The following is a 16,077-nucleotide window of genomic DNA, read 5'->3' as shown; positions in this document are numbered from 1 at the left end:
GGTATCTGGAAAGCTGATGTTTCGTGTGAAGATTGCAGACAAGCTTTATCCAAAGAAATCTAGTTCTCGAAGTTCGGAAAGCGGTGCCTCTTCGGTTTTCGAACAAGCAATCATGTCAGGGATCTGGCTCTCGAGATTCAGAGAACGGTGCCTTTTCGATTTTTGAGAAAGCAATCCTGTTGGGAGTTTAACTCTTAAGATTCGGATAGCAGTGTCTCTTCGATTTTTGAGAAAGTAATCCTGTTGGGAGTCTGGCTCTCGAGATTCGGAGGGCAGTGCCTCTTCAATTTTGAGAACGTAATCCTGTTGAGAGTCTGGCTCTCGAGATTTGGAGAGCGGTGCCTCTTCGATTTTTGAGAAAGCAATCCTGTTGGGAGTCTGACTCTTGAGATTATTAGAGCAGTGTCTCTTCAATTTTTAAGAAAGTAATCTTGTTGAGAGTTTGGCTCTCGAGATTCGGAGGGCGGTGCCTCTTCAATTTTTGAGCACGTAATTATGTTGGGAGTTTGGCTCTCGAGATTCAGAGAGCGATACCTCTTAGATTTTTTAGCAAGCAATCTTGTTGGGAGTGTTTTATCGAATGTGAGTAAATGTTGGGCATTTTTGCTAGTCTACCTTGCCACGGAGCACAGAGGTTGACACACATAGGGACTTTCTAGTTATCAAGCAGTGGTGCTGTTCCTTTACCTTTGTGGGTAATAGTATGGTAGCTGGACCTTCAAAATTTATGTGTCTAAACTTTATTAGTGATCTTTGGCAAAGTTATATGTGGTACCCGAGGAGCTGATGTTGCGTGTGGAGAATGTTGCCTCTTCGAAATCCGAAGAGTGATGCCTCTTCGATTTTAGAACCAACGGCCATGTTACCTTTTCTTTTATAAAGGCACCAATTGTGTGCAAGAAGTACATTCAGAGAGTTATTGCTTGTAAGAATTTTCCCCTTATTTTTGTACTTAAAAGATTTATTGCACCTCATTTCTCATTCATCATTTCTGAGAATGTCTGGCATATCCGATCGTCGTTTTGACTTGAACTTTAGTGAAGAGGCGGTCATGCATTCTCATGACAACATATGGCGCCCATCATTCTTATCCCATACTGGTGCTCTTACCGTTGGGGACTCCGTGATGAAGAATGATATGACCGCTGCGATGGTGGCCAGGAACCTTCTCACTCCTAAAGATAACAGACTACTTTCCAAACGGTCTGATGAGTTGGATGTTAAGGATTCTCTGGCCCTCAGTGTTCAGTGTGCAGGTTCTGTGTCTAATATAGCCCAACGCCTATTTGCTCGAACCCGACAAGTTGAATCATTGGCGGCTGAAGTGATAAGTCTCAAACTAGGAGATCAGAATGCTCAAGCATGAGAATAAACAGTTGCACAGGCTTGCACATAACTATGCTACAAACATGAAGAGAAAGCTTGACCAGCTGCATGAATCTAAGGGTCAGATTTTACTTGATCATCAGAGGTTTGTAGGTTTGTTCCAAAGGCATTTATTCCCTTTGTCTTCTGGGGTTGTACCGCGTAATGAAGCTCCAAATGATCAACCTTCGGTGCCTCCTCCTTCTGGGGTTATGCCCAGTGCTAAGGCTCCGAATGATCACCCTCCGGTGCCTACTCTTTCTAGGGCTCTGCCAACTGCTGAGACTTCCCATGAGCAACCTTTGTGAAGGCTCTCTCTTGTTTGTTTATTTTGATTCATGTATATGTACATATTTGTAACTTATCGGAGATATGAATAAACAAGCTTTGCTTCATTTCAACGTATTGTGTTAAATACACCAAGGCCTTCTTCACTAAGTTCTTTGATTTTTTTCTTTTGTTGAAGCTTTGAGAGTGAAGTATGTATGTTAAGGTAGTGCTCCCTTAATTTCCCGAGTGAGGAAAACTTCTCGATTGGAGACTTGAAAAATCCAAGTCACTGAGTGGTCGTGAGACTTCTGAGTATCAAGGTGTAGTAGCATATGGTAGGAGTCTCCCAAGTTTCCGGTCGAGGGAGTTGACGAATGAGGCATTTCCTTTCTAAGTGGTAGCCCAAAACTCCTCCTTCATATATATATTTGTTATGAAAGTTGTTAGGCCCAAAAAAGAGGAGGCCTAGACAATTTTTTTTTTGAATTTTCGAATTTTTGAATTTTTGAATTTCCAAATATATATATATTTTAAGCTTTGTAGGTGAAGCTTTGGTGTTGAACCTTTATAGGTGAAGCTTTGAGGTTGAAGCTTTGTTGGACACCATGAATTGATTTTGCTTCACACTATCTTGATCAAGATAGTGTGAAACTTTTGTAGGTGAAGCTTTTGTGTTGAAGCTTTGTAGGTCAAGTTTTTGTGGGTGAAGCTTTTATGGGTCAAGCTTTTGTGGGTGAAGCTTTTGTAGGTGAAGCTTTTGTGGGTCAAGCTTTTGTAGGTCAAGCTTTTGTGGGTGAAACTTTTGTGGGTCAAGCTTTTGTAGGTGAAGCTTTTGTGTTGAAGCTTTTGTAGGTGAAGCTTTGGAGTTGAAGCTTTGTAGGTGAAGCTTTGGAGTTGAATCTTTTGTTGGGTACCATGAATTGATTTTGCTTCACACTATCTTGATCAAGATAGTGTGAAGCTTTTGAGAATTTGTAGTTGTCCTCTATTGATGAAGCTTTTGTGATGAAACTTTGTTGAATTTCCCAATTTCCTTTCTTTTTTTTCTTTTTTTTTTTTGGGAAAATTAGAAATTTGAAAATGTGGGAGAGACAACATATACAAATTTTACTTCCACACTGTTGAGCAAGAGATTGTGATGCAAGCCACACCTTGTAGTAGTGGAAGGTTTGGATGAACCATATAAATTGAATTTGCTTCGAACAGTTTTGATCAAGAGTGTGTGAAGCTTTCTACGAGTTGTAATTGCCCTTCATTAATGAAGCTCTTGTTGGCACCATAAATTGGTTTTGCTTCACGCTATCTTGATCAAGAGTGTGTGAAGCTTTTGAGAATTGTGGTTACCCTCCATTGATGAAGCTCTTGTTGGCACCATAAATTGGTTTTGCTTCACACTGTCTTGATCAAGAATGTGTGAAGCTTTTGAGAATCGTGGTTGCCCTCCATTGATGAAGCTCTTGTTGGCACCATAAATTGGTTTTGCTTCACACTGTCTTGATCAAGAGTGTGTGAAGCTTTTGAGAATTGTGGTTGAACCCCTTTGATGAAGCTCTTGTTGGCACCATAAATTGGTTTTGCTTCACACTGTCTTGATCAAGAGTGTGTGAAGCTTTCTACGAGTTGCAGTGTTTGCATTGTTACAGAGTGGAAATGTCTGAAGCAGATGTAAGAGGGCTGAATAGCTTGATCTTCGTATGCCATGCACTGACGTTTTTGTTGGCTTAAAATAAGACTTTGTTGGTGACTATAACTCTTGTTGGGCATAAGTGCTCCCCTAGTTGAGTTGTCAAGCTTGGGGGTTTTTAATTATTTGTGAATGCTAGGAGTTCACATGTACAAGTTGTACCATTCGTCTTCTGATAGGTGGAATGAATGGTGAGTTGCTTTCATCACTTGGTTAGTGGTAAGAATGTGAGTTCCTTCATCACCTTTCATCACATTTCATCACCTGGTTAGTGGCACGAGGATGAGTTCCTTTTTCACCTGGTTGGTGGCATGAATGGCAAGTTGCCAAATGATATTAGAGTACGGGTTGTACATTTCATCACCTGATTGGTGGCATGAAGGAGAGTATGGGTTGTACATTTCATCACCTGGTTGGTGGCATGAATGGAAAGTTGCTAAATGATATTAGAGTATGGGTTATACATTTCATCACCTGGTTGGTGGCATGAAGGAGGGTACGGGTTGTACATTTCATCACCTGGTTGGTGGCATAAAGATGAGTTCCTTCTTCACCTGGTTGGTGGCATGAGTGGCAAGTTGTCAAATGATATTAGAGTACGGGTTGTACATTTCATCACCTGGTTGGTGGCATGAAGATGAGTTTCTTCTTTACATTTCATCACTTGGTTTGTGAGAATAAGGGTAAATTGCCAAATGATATTAGAGTACGGGTTGTATAGTTCATCACCTGGTTGGTGGCATGAATAAGAGTACAGGTTGTACATTTCATCACCTGGTTGGTGGCATGAAGATGAGTTCCTTCTTCACCTGGTTGGTGGCATGAGTGGCAAGTTGCCAAATGATATTAGAGTAGGGGTTGTACATTTCATCAACTGGTTGGTGGCACAGGTTGTACATTTCATCACCTGGTTGGTGGCATGAAGATGAGTTCCTTCTTCACATTTCATCACCTGGTTGGTGAGAATAAGGGCAAGGTGTTGAGGCACATTGTAGCAAGTGTCAAAGACACAAAGTATGTTGAGCCCTTTCGAAGCACAGTTGGCTTATGTATGGATGTGTTGGAATGTATGATGTTTATGTATGAATGTGTTGGAATGTATGATGTTTATGTATGAATGTGTTGGAATGTATGATGTTTATGTATGAATTTGTTGGAATGAATAATGTTTATGTTGATTGATATGAATGATGCTTATGAATGTTTTGCTATGCATGAAGGGATCCATGCTTTTGATATGTGAACCATGTTGGTTGTAACACTTAGTATCACATACTTTGTGTCAAAGTACGCATGTTGAATCTCTGAGTTGGAGTATAAGGGTAGGTCAGCGTAGACCAAGTGTTCCAGTTCTAGGAACGCAAAAGACTCAGAAGAAGTTATTTGAATTCCCTCTTCTTTAAATATTTGCCGAATGGCTTGTGTGACAAAAAATCTCAAGTGATTGAGAGTCAAAACATTTGTAATGTGTATACCTTCTTATAATAGCATTTGCTTCAGTACCTAGTCCTCCACTTTGAAATAGTGAGGCTTGGCCCTATAGTCATAATAGTCGACGGTACGTTCACCCCTGGTTGTCTTGATACGAACTTTTATCCTTCTTGTTGTAATGGGATTGCTGAGAGTAAAAATCCTTCCTTTTACCAAGAGACAGATACGTTTGGTGACTTAGCGAGTAGCCAAATAAGGCAAGAGATGATGCAATGGGTGTCTGAATGGCTAATATCTCCTCACTTGGTAAAACTAGACTTCCACTTCCCATTTGTTAATAGGGGTTAACCATATGGGGGTTCCCTTGGTATGTCCTTGTTTCGGCGGATGCGTGGTTGTAAGCCCGTGCCATCACCTCAGAGTAAGTCTTCCAAATATTGGCATTGATCATGTACTTGAAGAAACAATCATGTAGGCCTGCCGTGAAGGCCTTAAGGGCGGTCTTGTCATCTGCCTCAGCGCAGCGAGAATACTCATGGCTGAAACGACCGACATACTCTCGTAGTGACTCGTCCGGCTTCTGACGAAGTGTACAAGTCATCTGCAGAATGCAAGTGATAGGTCTGGAAGATGTGTTGAGAGACAAACAGTTTCCTCTTCCTCAAATGAGTCTACTGTCTCAGGTGAAAGGCGGCAATACCAGTTTAGAGCTCCACCAGAGAGAGTGGAGGGGAAGAAAAGACATCGCTCTTCGTCGGTGTGCATCCGATATGCCATGGTGGACTTAAAGAGGTTAAGATGTTCAATTGGGCCCTCCCTTCCAGTATAGAGTTGTAAACCAAGCTTTTGTTTTGTCTTCGCTTGAAGATGGGTGTTGATGATCCTTCTTGTGAGAGGGCCAGACCTGGGTTGGTTCCAGTCAGGTATCTCGGCCTGACGTTCGGCCTTCAACTTGTTTACTTCCTCAAGGAACTGTAGGACAAAGGGGTCCTGAGTAGAGTCATGTACCACTGGAATTTTCTTTCGTAAGTCTCCATCGCCTCTTAGAAGTAGAAAAGTTTGAGCAAGGGCGTGTGGTTTTTTCTTGGACTCGCCGTACTGACTTCTAGGGCGAGTCTGTCGGAATACCTCAGAGTTCCTTGTACCTTCATGTTCCTCTGGGACCTGTTGTTCCTTCCCAAGATTGGCAGCGAGCCTGGGTCGTGGGAGGGGACCGAGTCTTTAAAAAACCCTTGGGTCATTGATCTTTAAGCATATGTGGAAGGGATTCTCTCGACGTTGCTTTAAGAAGTCTTGGCAGTTACGATAAACGGCTTTCGATCATTCCAACCCTTCTGCAATGAGGTGTCTTTCTCCACTTCTCCTGTTTCGGGACGAAGTATCTGGGTTAAGAGAAGTCTCATGTTGATCAATGTTTTGATGATTAGCTCGCTCCTCATCAGGGATACCCATGTCAAAGGGAGGTGACCCTCCGTGTTGGGGGGTACCCAGATGATGGTTGATGTCCACAGGGGCAACGAGCTCGCGTGTTTGAGTACGCCTAGTTTCGTGGAGCGTCTCAAAGAGCTTCTCATACTGCTCTTGGAGGACCTCATTCTTAATTGCTATCTTGTTGTTCTGAGTTTCTAGCTCATCGACTTTAGCTTGAAGAGCAACCCTTTTTCCTTCCTTCTTTCGTTGCTTCGTATTAGGTGCAAGAGGGGTATCATTCTGTGTGTTGTGGCATCCTTCGCTCCCCATGTTGGAGAGGGATGCCTGGTCAAAAGAGAGTGTACGAATGGTGGAAACCAGCTTGGCAAAGCTGAAGAGAGTGGGAATAAGTGTCGTTCCCACAGACGGCGGCGCCAAATGTTGATGCACAAAACCGGAGGGGTCTTAGAACAACAGAAAGTGTTTAAGTTTGTGACCTTCGCTAGATTGCTCCGGTCACTAGTGTGGATAAGTATGTAAATGGATAGGGACAGGGAAGCAAACACAAGATGTATACGTGGTTCACCCAGATTGGCTACGTCCACGAAGTAAAGGAGTTCTCATTAATTGTGAAGGGTTTACACAAGTACATAGGTTCAAGCTCTCCTTTAGTGAGTACTAGTGAATGATTTAGTACAAATGACATTAAGAAATATTGTGAGAGAATGATCTCTATTTATAGAAGAGAGTTTCTAGTTTCATTCTGACATTGACACATGTCGTGTTTTGATTGGCTTCTGATATCGACACGTGTCGCGCTATGATTGGCTTCTGATGTCGACACGTGTCGTGCTGTGATTGGCCTCCTGGTTGGAGGGAAACTTTTCTGTGTCCTTGACGGTATAACGTTGACCGATGCTCAGTAATTTTGGGATTGGTCCAGTATGGTATAAACAATGTCAATCTCAGAGACTATTGCGGCTAAAATGTCTATTGTTAATTAAAGATTGATTTTAAGTAGCGTCAAGATTTTTCTTTGGTAGAGTGATTGGCTGGTGCCACTTATTACTACGTTCTAATACTATTCTTCTTCATTTGTAAATGAGAGGTCTTGGGTTCGATTCGCACTAAAAACGGATTTGAACTACATTGTTGTTAACCCGTTGTAAGACTTAACCCACTCCTGACCTCTTTAGTGTTGATAATATTGTTTGTTACAAAAAAAAAAAAAAAAAAGTGATTGGCTGGTATCTAATACCAAATCTACATTCGAATATTTCTTTCGATATTACTAACATTTCCTTCAAATACAAACACAATATCAACAAAATATCAATATTTATTAATTGTACTCTAAATTAGTACGTCGTACAAAACAATAAATTTCCCATTTCCCTTTTTCGTTTTAGGTTAGTAGCTTCTAGGTTAGGGAACAGTGTAGGATCAAGGCCGAATGTCCATCTTATGTCAAGTCAACTTCAACTCCAAGTACCTACTAACAACATCAACGTCCTACTCTCTGTCGTTGAGTGGCAACTAAATTGACAAGATACCCGAGGTAGACCCTCCGAACGTCCAAACGAACACCGGCATGAATTGCGCCAAGAAAAATAGAGACAAGATATCCTCCAATTCCACGGCAGAAACTATCCCAAAAAAAACCACTCTGAAAACATTATTGTGATGAAATTGCATGAGAATATGACATTTCAATGCACTATTATATGCAGCGAAAGCCATTCTGAAAACATTTCAACTTGAAATCTTCATGAACTTTAAGAACGAAAGAAAAAACCTTCTCCAACACATCATGCAATCATCAGTAACAATTTCTATTTGCAGAAGATTTCCGATCGTTTCCATTCCCGCCGCGAGTTCTCAAACTCGTCTACAAGATTCAAGCAGATGGCATAACCAACAATCATCATTCACAATCTTATATGAATTTTGAGAGGATTGATATGAAAATTCTTGAGCAATTTTTCAGAAAAATAAAATAAAATTGATTGAATTAACAATAATCAAACGCACCTATTTTCCGAAAATAAAATGGCATACCTTTTTCTCTTTACTGTGTTCTGTTTTATGAAAAATGAATGGGTCAGTCCAAGGGTTCCTCAGTCATGTACAACACAAAACACTCGGGAGCCCTCAACTCGTAAAAACTCTACTCTTCACAATCTTTTCTACCTCTGTTTCACTCAAATGTCTAATCCCATTCTCCTTCATCCATTTCTCCCCTCTTGCCAAACTACTTTGAAGTTTTTCTTCTTCCATCTTTAACACCTTCAAGCCTTCACTTACTCTGGGGAAAAAGCTCTCCGGCCTCAAACACCAAGCCCGAAATGCCCCAAATAAAACCTCCAAATCACTACCAAACCTCTCAACTCCGCTATCATAAAACTTAACATTGCTCATTAGAATACTGCTGAAAAACAATCGATCAATCCCAGCTGCCAAACTTCTCCACACCCTGACAAAGTCTATCCCATTCAAATCAGCTTCCACAACTGATATCTTACCTTGCAAATAATCTAGAGCACCAACTAAAAATCTGGATACTGTCCAACCATCCTCACTCTTTTCTTGCCACTGCCTCCTGTTCTTCGTATAATCTCGACATTGAGCAACAAATCCCCTCAATATAACAACAGACAACTTTTCAGCCCACTCTATTCTAAACTTCTCCAACTTTACAATCTCCTCGTGAAAAATACCACTTTCAAGACCTTCCGTTGTCTTGACATTACCATTTTGATCATCAGTGGATTCTCCCGGTTGATCACTTTGACCTGACCATATCTCAAGGAAAAAGACATCCTCACACCATTCCTTTAAAACAGATTCAAAGTAGCGAGCGGCATTAATGGAGTTTGCAACTTTAACTAGGCCATCATCATCGGTCAAGGCAGTCAGACCTTCAGCTTCTGGCATCTGATATGTAAGCACTCCAAAAAATTTTGTATAATAGGTACCCCGGCTAATCTCAGAAACCTAGACCTCATAGAGATGCTAGGCAATGAACGACAATGATCAACCACAGATGATAAACACCGAAGATAGGCACTACAAATTGCAGGAGCTTTGTGATCTTCAGCATCAGATAAAAGAGCTGCTCCTTGGACTTTCATGGTCCAGTTTCTCTCATCACCAGTATCAGGTTTCAACTTCTCTAGTATATCATTTAATTCTATCTCTACCCATAAATCAAGCCAATCTGGTCGATCACTGAAAATGGATAGAGAAGAAACCTTTAAGAAGTTCCCATCATCCTGAAGTGAAAGCAAGATTCCAGAATTTTCTATCAGAGACTTGATTCGTTTATCAAAAGATATCATCAAGTCAATAAGATGCAGCCAGGATGTTCTAGCCTGTGACTGAGTACCCGTTACACTATCTTCATCTGGTTGTCCAGCATAATTTGGGAATATCTCTTTTGCTAAGTAAGTTGATAAGGATGATACCATTGCTGAAATCCATTCTTCTCTGCAACTGTACCCTGTTAACATTGCTTCATCAACCAGTGGTTGCAATAATTCATCCATAGAGTCAACATAATCCCTGGTGGTCTTGTAGACTAGAGCAAATATGAATTCTGGCTTGTCAACCCATTTTGTGAAATGGCGTTGCGATGCTAATGATATAGGATTTACAAGCTCTTCAATCACCCAAAGTGGTTGGTGAAGAGCAAGTTCACGATTATAGCCGTCTAGTTGACGCGATTTTCTTCGTCTCTGCAACTCCTGGAGGCCGCACAAGGCTAAAAAGTTTTCACAGTACTGGTCTTTGAGGTCTCCTTGCATCGTGAAAAGAGGATTCAGAACTTCAGTTGATCTCCCTGTATCTGGAGTTGAGGAACTCAAAGTGGCAAGAGGCGGTGGCCATCCAAGGGAAGCAAGCAGGGCCCGGTGATCTGCTATAGCATGAGGTCTTAAAACAGCCAGAGCTCGATCTACTCTGTGATCAACTGCTGACACAAGATGTGCCCATTGAGGGCGTGTCTTTGTAACTGAAGTTAAAACATCTTCTATCAACTTAAGAGTTTTAATAGCACCCAGACGCATTTCCTGCCAAGAGAAAAAATGAGGACTTTGCAAAATAAATAGGATATAAGAAATTGTAATTACTAAATTACTTTGTTTTTGTGGGTACTTACTTCTGAATTCTGTCTTGCTGAATGTTTCCACGAGTTTTTCTTCATGGTAGAAGATACAGCATCTTCAATATCACCAATCATAGTTTGAAGCTTCAATGCAGTCTCTGAAGATAAAAATAAGGGACCAAAAAACTGTGAGAAAGTTTGATGTCGAATATACAGATAGTACTATGCTTCTCAGTAGTTAGTAATGCTAGGAAATAAAATGTAGTACAGGCATACAAAACACAGAAGACAGAGGCTAAGTGGCAAACGAACCCAATACACAGTATGGAGGAAGCACTTCAGAAGTTAAGGGACTACTTCATATTAACAAAAAATCTCTCCCAAATGTGAAAAACAAATTTGGCTGCATGATTTTGAAGAAGTCCAACAATTAATGTAACCATTACCAAGAACGCATTGACATTTCTACTAATTAAGGGGCCCGTTTGATAACTATTTCATTTTTAGTTTTTTTTTTGTACTAGAGATGGAGGAAAAAATAAAAGAGAAAAGTGAGGAACGGAAATAATGAAGGGAGGAGGGAGGAATGGAGATTATATGAAAACAAAAACTTGAAAGTCAAAACGAACGAGATGAAATTGTTTTCAGTTTTTTGGTTTTTAGTTTCATTTTGTGTCATTTCACACACATTTCTTCCACCACACCATCCTTCTTTCAAATTCCTTCATTCCTCGTTTCTCCCACATACCTTTCCTTCATCTATGGCACAAAAAGAATGAAATATTTATCAAACGTGCCCTAAGAAAGAGGATGGGAACCGGGATTCTCATGTTTAGTATCGAGCCATTGTAGTTTCGCAGAACAGATTCAGCTTCATGGTTCTACATTAGCAATCTGTTACTGCCTAAAATAATATGTGATCATACCACAAATAATTGAACCATCAATGTAGTATTTCATAATTGATCTTACTATTATCCAGGGATTGAAGAACAATCCTTCAGTTATACATTTCTGGTCTCGAGTCAAACAAAGGGAGCTAATTGTAAAACAACTATAATCTGAAAAATTAAAGCTTTTCAGATAAATCTAGTTTCATAAATTTATCAGTTCATTTTCCAATTTCAGTTCCATTGTGTCCCAAGAAACGCACCTGCGTATGTTCGAACCGACTCAACTCTCGCCACTTCCTTGGCCAACGCCGGTAGCTCCTCCCCCAATATCTGCTCCGCCCTCTCCTTTCCTTCTCCATCTAAAAACAAAAGTTATCCAAATTAGCGAAACAAAAAACGAAATTGAACCCGAAAATTGAAAATTGTAGTCAAAATTGCAGTCAGAATTGCCTGAACATCAATACCAGCACACACAAACCTGAAGTGCGAGAGCGGGTGGAGGATCCGAGACCCGTCAATTGGGCATTGATGCCGCCTAAGAGGCCGTGGACTCGATCGGAGAACGAAGCGTAAGTTAGAAGCGAGGATCCGAGGCTCCGATTCAGGTCGATTAGGGTTCGGTCCAGGTCGCCGCACTGGGCTTGGAGCTCCGACAGCAGAGTCGGAGCCCCGCTCAGATTTTCATTGGTCCGAAACTTGTCGTCGAGGAAGGAGACGACCGAGGGCGGGAGGTCGGATGCTGGAGGGAAGGTCTGGACCGCCGAGTCCATGGTGGTCTCAAGCCATTTGGGTCCGGTGGTGCGAGTGGGAAATTTGAATGGAACGCGAGGGTATTTTAGGGATTTTAACGGGAATTTCAGCGATCGGAAAGCTTTTTGCCTTGGTTGAGAGACGGAGACTGAAATTTGACTCCCACCAAATACCGTTATCAGTTGCGCAGGTCAATTCGTGGATTAAATTGTTGTTGGGCTTGGGCTTTAGTAAATCGTGTTAATGGGCTTCAAATGGGGCAACTATAGTTTTGTTTTTGGAAGAAGGTTATGTTCTACTCTTCGCCTACCCACCTTGGGGAAAATATAGGCTCCGACCATCGGTCCACATCATATGTCCGATCATAGATAATCCTTACTATAATCGATTATTTGTACAGATCTGCTGAAATAAGGTCGATATCCGCATTAGAATTAACCTATTGTACTGAGTGAGGACAACCTATGAGATGGTTCTCACAAAAAATGGGATCTCATGTACTTGCTCAATTTCATGCTAAACCAACACCTTCTAAACTACATGCCACACAAAATAATTACTTTGACTTCGTTATTGGTGCCTGGTATATAGGGCAAGTCAGTAAGACATCAAAGTGGAGAGATTTTTCAATGTGTCAGGAACACAGCCCGGTACACTAAGTGTAATAATATAATTGGTTGAGAACTGAAAAGAAAAAAAAATCAATCAATTGTATTATGTACATAGTGTATCAAACCGTGTTCCCAACACACTTAAAATATCTCGTCAAATTGGAGCTAGATTAACCACAAAGCAAAGATTAAGGGTGTTTATGAGACAGTGGGTGGATCAAAGAAGGGAAGTTTTGTTGTTAAGAATTTTTCAACTCACAATCTTTCATTCAATCATTGTACGTTGGGCTTTACTAAACATTGTTAATGGACTTAAATAGGCCGACTACATTGGGGTTGGACTAAACTATAGTTGCGCTTACTTTTTATTCTTCGCATAAATTCTACAGCCTAACTGCCGAATCACATCACCCTTCTGACCCCTTTCAAAAGAGTTGAATCTTTGTATTAGGCCCATACAACCCCAAGTTGATCTTGCAATGTTGAGTTTGCTTCCTTGCCGCACGCAAGAACACTCGCAAATGAGTATTGAAGTTTTTTATGTGATTTTATGGAGAAACATTTCCCTTGTGCTTCTCCCTATAAATGATTCTGGTCATTCCAGAAACACTTCTAAACGAGCCCTCAATCTATCGAAACAAAAGAAAAAAATATGTGTGAGGATGTTTAAGATAAACATTATCCCAATCTTGGATTGCCTTCCTTTTTATGTATAGTGCTAATAAACCGACCTAAACGCACCTAAATTTTGTCCACAATTTTAGGCTTTTACATTTTGGACCACTTAAAACATGTTAAAGAAGCATGAGAGTCTAAAACACTTTTAAAATAGTGTGCTATAAGCATGAAAATCCCTTACTTTGGTAAGCAAGCACCTTAGGATGTGTTTGTTGTACTAGATTATCTCGGACTGGACTAACTTCAGGGACTAAGTTGGACTGGCTTAGACTAGACTAAGTTGGACTGACTTAGTGAAGCGTTTAGTGCAGTGTCGGACTAAAAAATAGGATAACAACAAATTCTTGTTGTAAATAGTGGGTATGTTTGCCCACATGTATACATTAAAGATTCATATGCTAAATAGTGAAGTTTTGTAAGTTTTCAAGGTAATTGCTCTATAAATAGAGCACTACGAGTGTTCAAAACACGCAAATACAAAAAGCAATAAGAGAATAAGGATAAGTTAGAATATTTTCTACATTCTCTTATTTCTCTTTTACCTGCAATCATTCTGTTTTAGTTAATAAACAAAATAGTGTGATATATTACATCTGTTTTGCTCTCGCTCTTAGCAAAGATTATTTCTCTAACTTTTGCCTTTTATAACACGTTATCAGCATGAATCTCTAACCATAAAACATTTTTCATTTCTCTTCGCCGAAAGAAAAAAAAAATTTCCTTCAAGGATTTTACTGTTCTTCTTCTTCCTCTGCCTCACCTGCTGGATATACCCTCGTGAAGAATTGTTCGCACCATGCCTGCTTTTAGTTCTCAACATAACAGTTACTTATATCTTTGATTTCTTGTTTGGTGCAGTTCCTAATTTCTAACCCAATGTTTATTTATCTTTGCTGCGATCAAAGATGGTGCGGTATCATCGCCCATCTTGGACTGCAGATTTAATTTGACTGTAAATTTTAGGTGGAGCGGTATAATCGCCCACCCTACCCTGCATATTTAAATTTGCATGCTATTTAATTTTATTGCAATTTTAGGTGGTGTGGTATAATCACCCACCCTGCTCTGCATATTTAAATTTCTACTGCTTGAGTGGTATGGAATAATCGCCCATTATATGATATTCAATGAGAATGGTGCAGTAGAATCGCCCTCCTCATTCATCGTGTAAATCTCGAGCCTGAAGTTTCGAGTGCTTATCATTTTGGCCTGAAGATCAAAATGAAAAATTTGTAAGAACCAGAAGTTTTAACAATACATTCCTCCAGAATACACATTATTGCAAGTTCTTACACACCTCATTTTTCTTTCAGAAAAGAAAATGGCAAACTTGGTAAAGCTTGATTTTGTTACCCTGAATATTACTGGGAAGAATTCCCTTACCTGGGTAATGGATGCCAAGATTCATCTGGAGGCAGCGAATCTTGGAGAAACTATTAAAAAGGATAACAGTGCATCATCTCAAGATCGGGCAAAGGCCATGATCTTTATCAGTCGCCACCTTGATAAGGGACTGAAGAGCGAGTACCTCATGGTTGAAGATCCATTAACCCTCTAGAAGGCACTGAAAAATAGATACAATCACCAGAAAACGGTGAATCTTCCGATGGCTCGTTATGAGTAGACTCACCTAAAGATCCAGGATTTTAAGATGGTGGCTGAGTACAATTCTGCTATGTTTAGAATTACCTCCCAATTGAAGCTCTGTGGAGAAACCATTACTGAGGAAGACATGCTGGAAAAGACTTTCAACACTTTTCATGTCTCCAATGTGCTCATACAGCATCAGTATAGAGAGCGAGGTTTTACTCAGTATAACCAGTTGATATCTGTGCTCCTTGTAGCTGAGCAAAACAATGAGCTTCTGATGAAGAATCATCAGTCCCGGCTTACTGGATCAGTATCATTCCCAGAAGTGAATGATGCTTCCCTTAAAGGGAATACCATATCATCTCATGGCAATAATTATAAACGAGGACGTGGCCACAAGCGAGGCCAAAAAGGCAAGAACCATGGTGTCCAGTTCAGGTTCTAAGGCATAATATAGGCCCGAGCTTTAAAAATGGAAATTGTCAAGAAGGCAAAGCTCATATGAACACTCCTAAAAATTCTGAAGGAGTTTGCCATAGGTGGTATGGTGGCAATGGGCACTGGGCACGTATGTGTCGTACCCTAAAACATCTGGTGGATCTGTAATAAGCATCATTCAAGGAGAAGGGTGTTGAGACCAATTTCCTCGACCAGGCTAAACCAATGGATACACCTGATCCAATGTTAGATTTATCAGGACAATTGAACACAACCCACCTGGATGTTTCAGACTTCATTATTGAAAGAGGGAATGAAGTGTTTGGGTTCGATTAAATCATTTATGTTTGATATACTCTTGTTATTTGCACTTGTGATTTAATGCTTGCACTTTCAATTCAATAAAAGTAGTATTCCAGTATGAATAAATTGCTTTTAACTGTAATTTCCATTACTCAAATAGCATGGATAAAAATTATGGTTATTCTCAAAACAAGAGTAATGACGGAGATTTTTGTCTTGCAGACAGCGCAACTACGCATACAATACTTCGAGATCGAAAGTATTTCTCGAACTTGATGCTTGCAAAAGTAAAGGTAACAACAATATCAGGGCAATCAGATGTTATTGAAGGCTCATGAAAAGCCTAAATCATGTTACCAAATGGAACAATATTGTTCATACAAAATGCGTTGTACGCTACTCGATCCACTCGAAATTTGTTGAGTTTTAAAGACATACATCTAAATGGAAACCACATTGAAACGAAAAAGTGCAGAAAATGTGGAATATCTATGCATTACCTCCAATGATACCCCGAAGTGTATATTAGAGAAGTTGTGTGGTTTATCGAGT

General features: G+C 40.3%; 2 protein-coding genes across 2 annotated transcripts; one reads left to right on the top strand and one right to left on the bottom strand.

The window, feature by feature from the left end:
* Positions 1-8,194: 8,194 nt before the first annotated feature.
* On the bottom strand, positions 8,195-12,076 carry LOC103455334 (RINT1-like protein MAG2). The gene is given in 5 exon segments (XM_008394914.4): positions 8,195-9,087; positions 9,090-10,227; positions 10,317-10,420; positions 11,416-11,514; positions 11,634-12,076. Coding segments are annotated over 5 exon segments (2,409 nt in total). The 5' UTR covers positions 11,926-12,076; the 3' UTR covers positions 8,195-8,311.
* Positions 12,077-14,515: 2,439 nt separating this feature from the next.
* Positions 14,516-15,229, top strand: LOC108175282 (uncharacterized). The gene is made up of 2 exons (XM_029092298.1): positions 14,516-14,728; positions 14,819-15,229. The coding sequence occupies exons 1-2, from the start codon at positions 14,516-14,518 to the stop codon at positions 15,227-15,229; spliced, it is 624 nt and encodes a 207-aa protein (XP_028948131.1).
* Positions 15,230-16,077: the final 848 nt, after the last annotated feature.

Source organism: Malus domestica, chromosome 14 (assembly GCF_042453785.1).
Source record: "Malus domestica chromosome 14, GDT2T_hap1".
Lineage (NCBI taxonomy): Eukaryota > Viridiplantae > Streptophyta > Magnoliopsida > Rosales > Rosaceae > Malus > Malus domestica.
This window is presented reverse-complemented; position numbering and strand designations above follow the sequence as displayed.

Excerpts from the sequence above, each read along its gene's own strand:
- LOC108175282 (XM_029092298.1), top strand. The coding sequence starts at position 14,516 with ATGGCAAACTTGGTAAAGCTTGATTTTGTTACCCTGAATATTACTGGG. Across the intron at positions 14,729-14,818 it reads TGAAGAGCGAGTACCTCATG|ACTCACCTAAAGATCCAGGA; the intron begins GTTGAAGATCCA and ends CGTTATGAGTAG.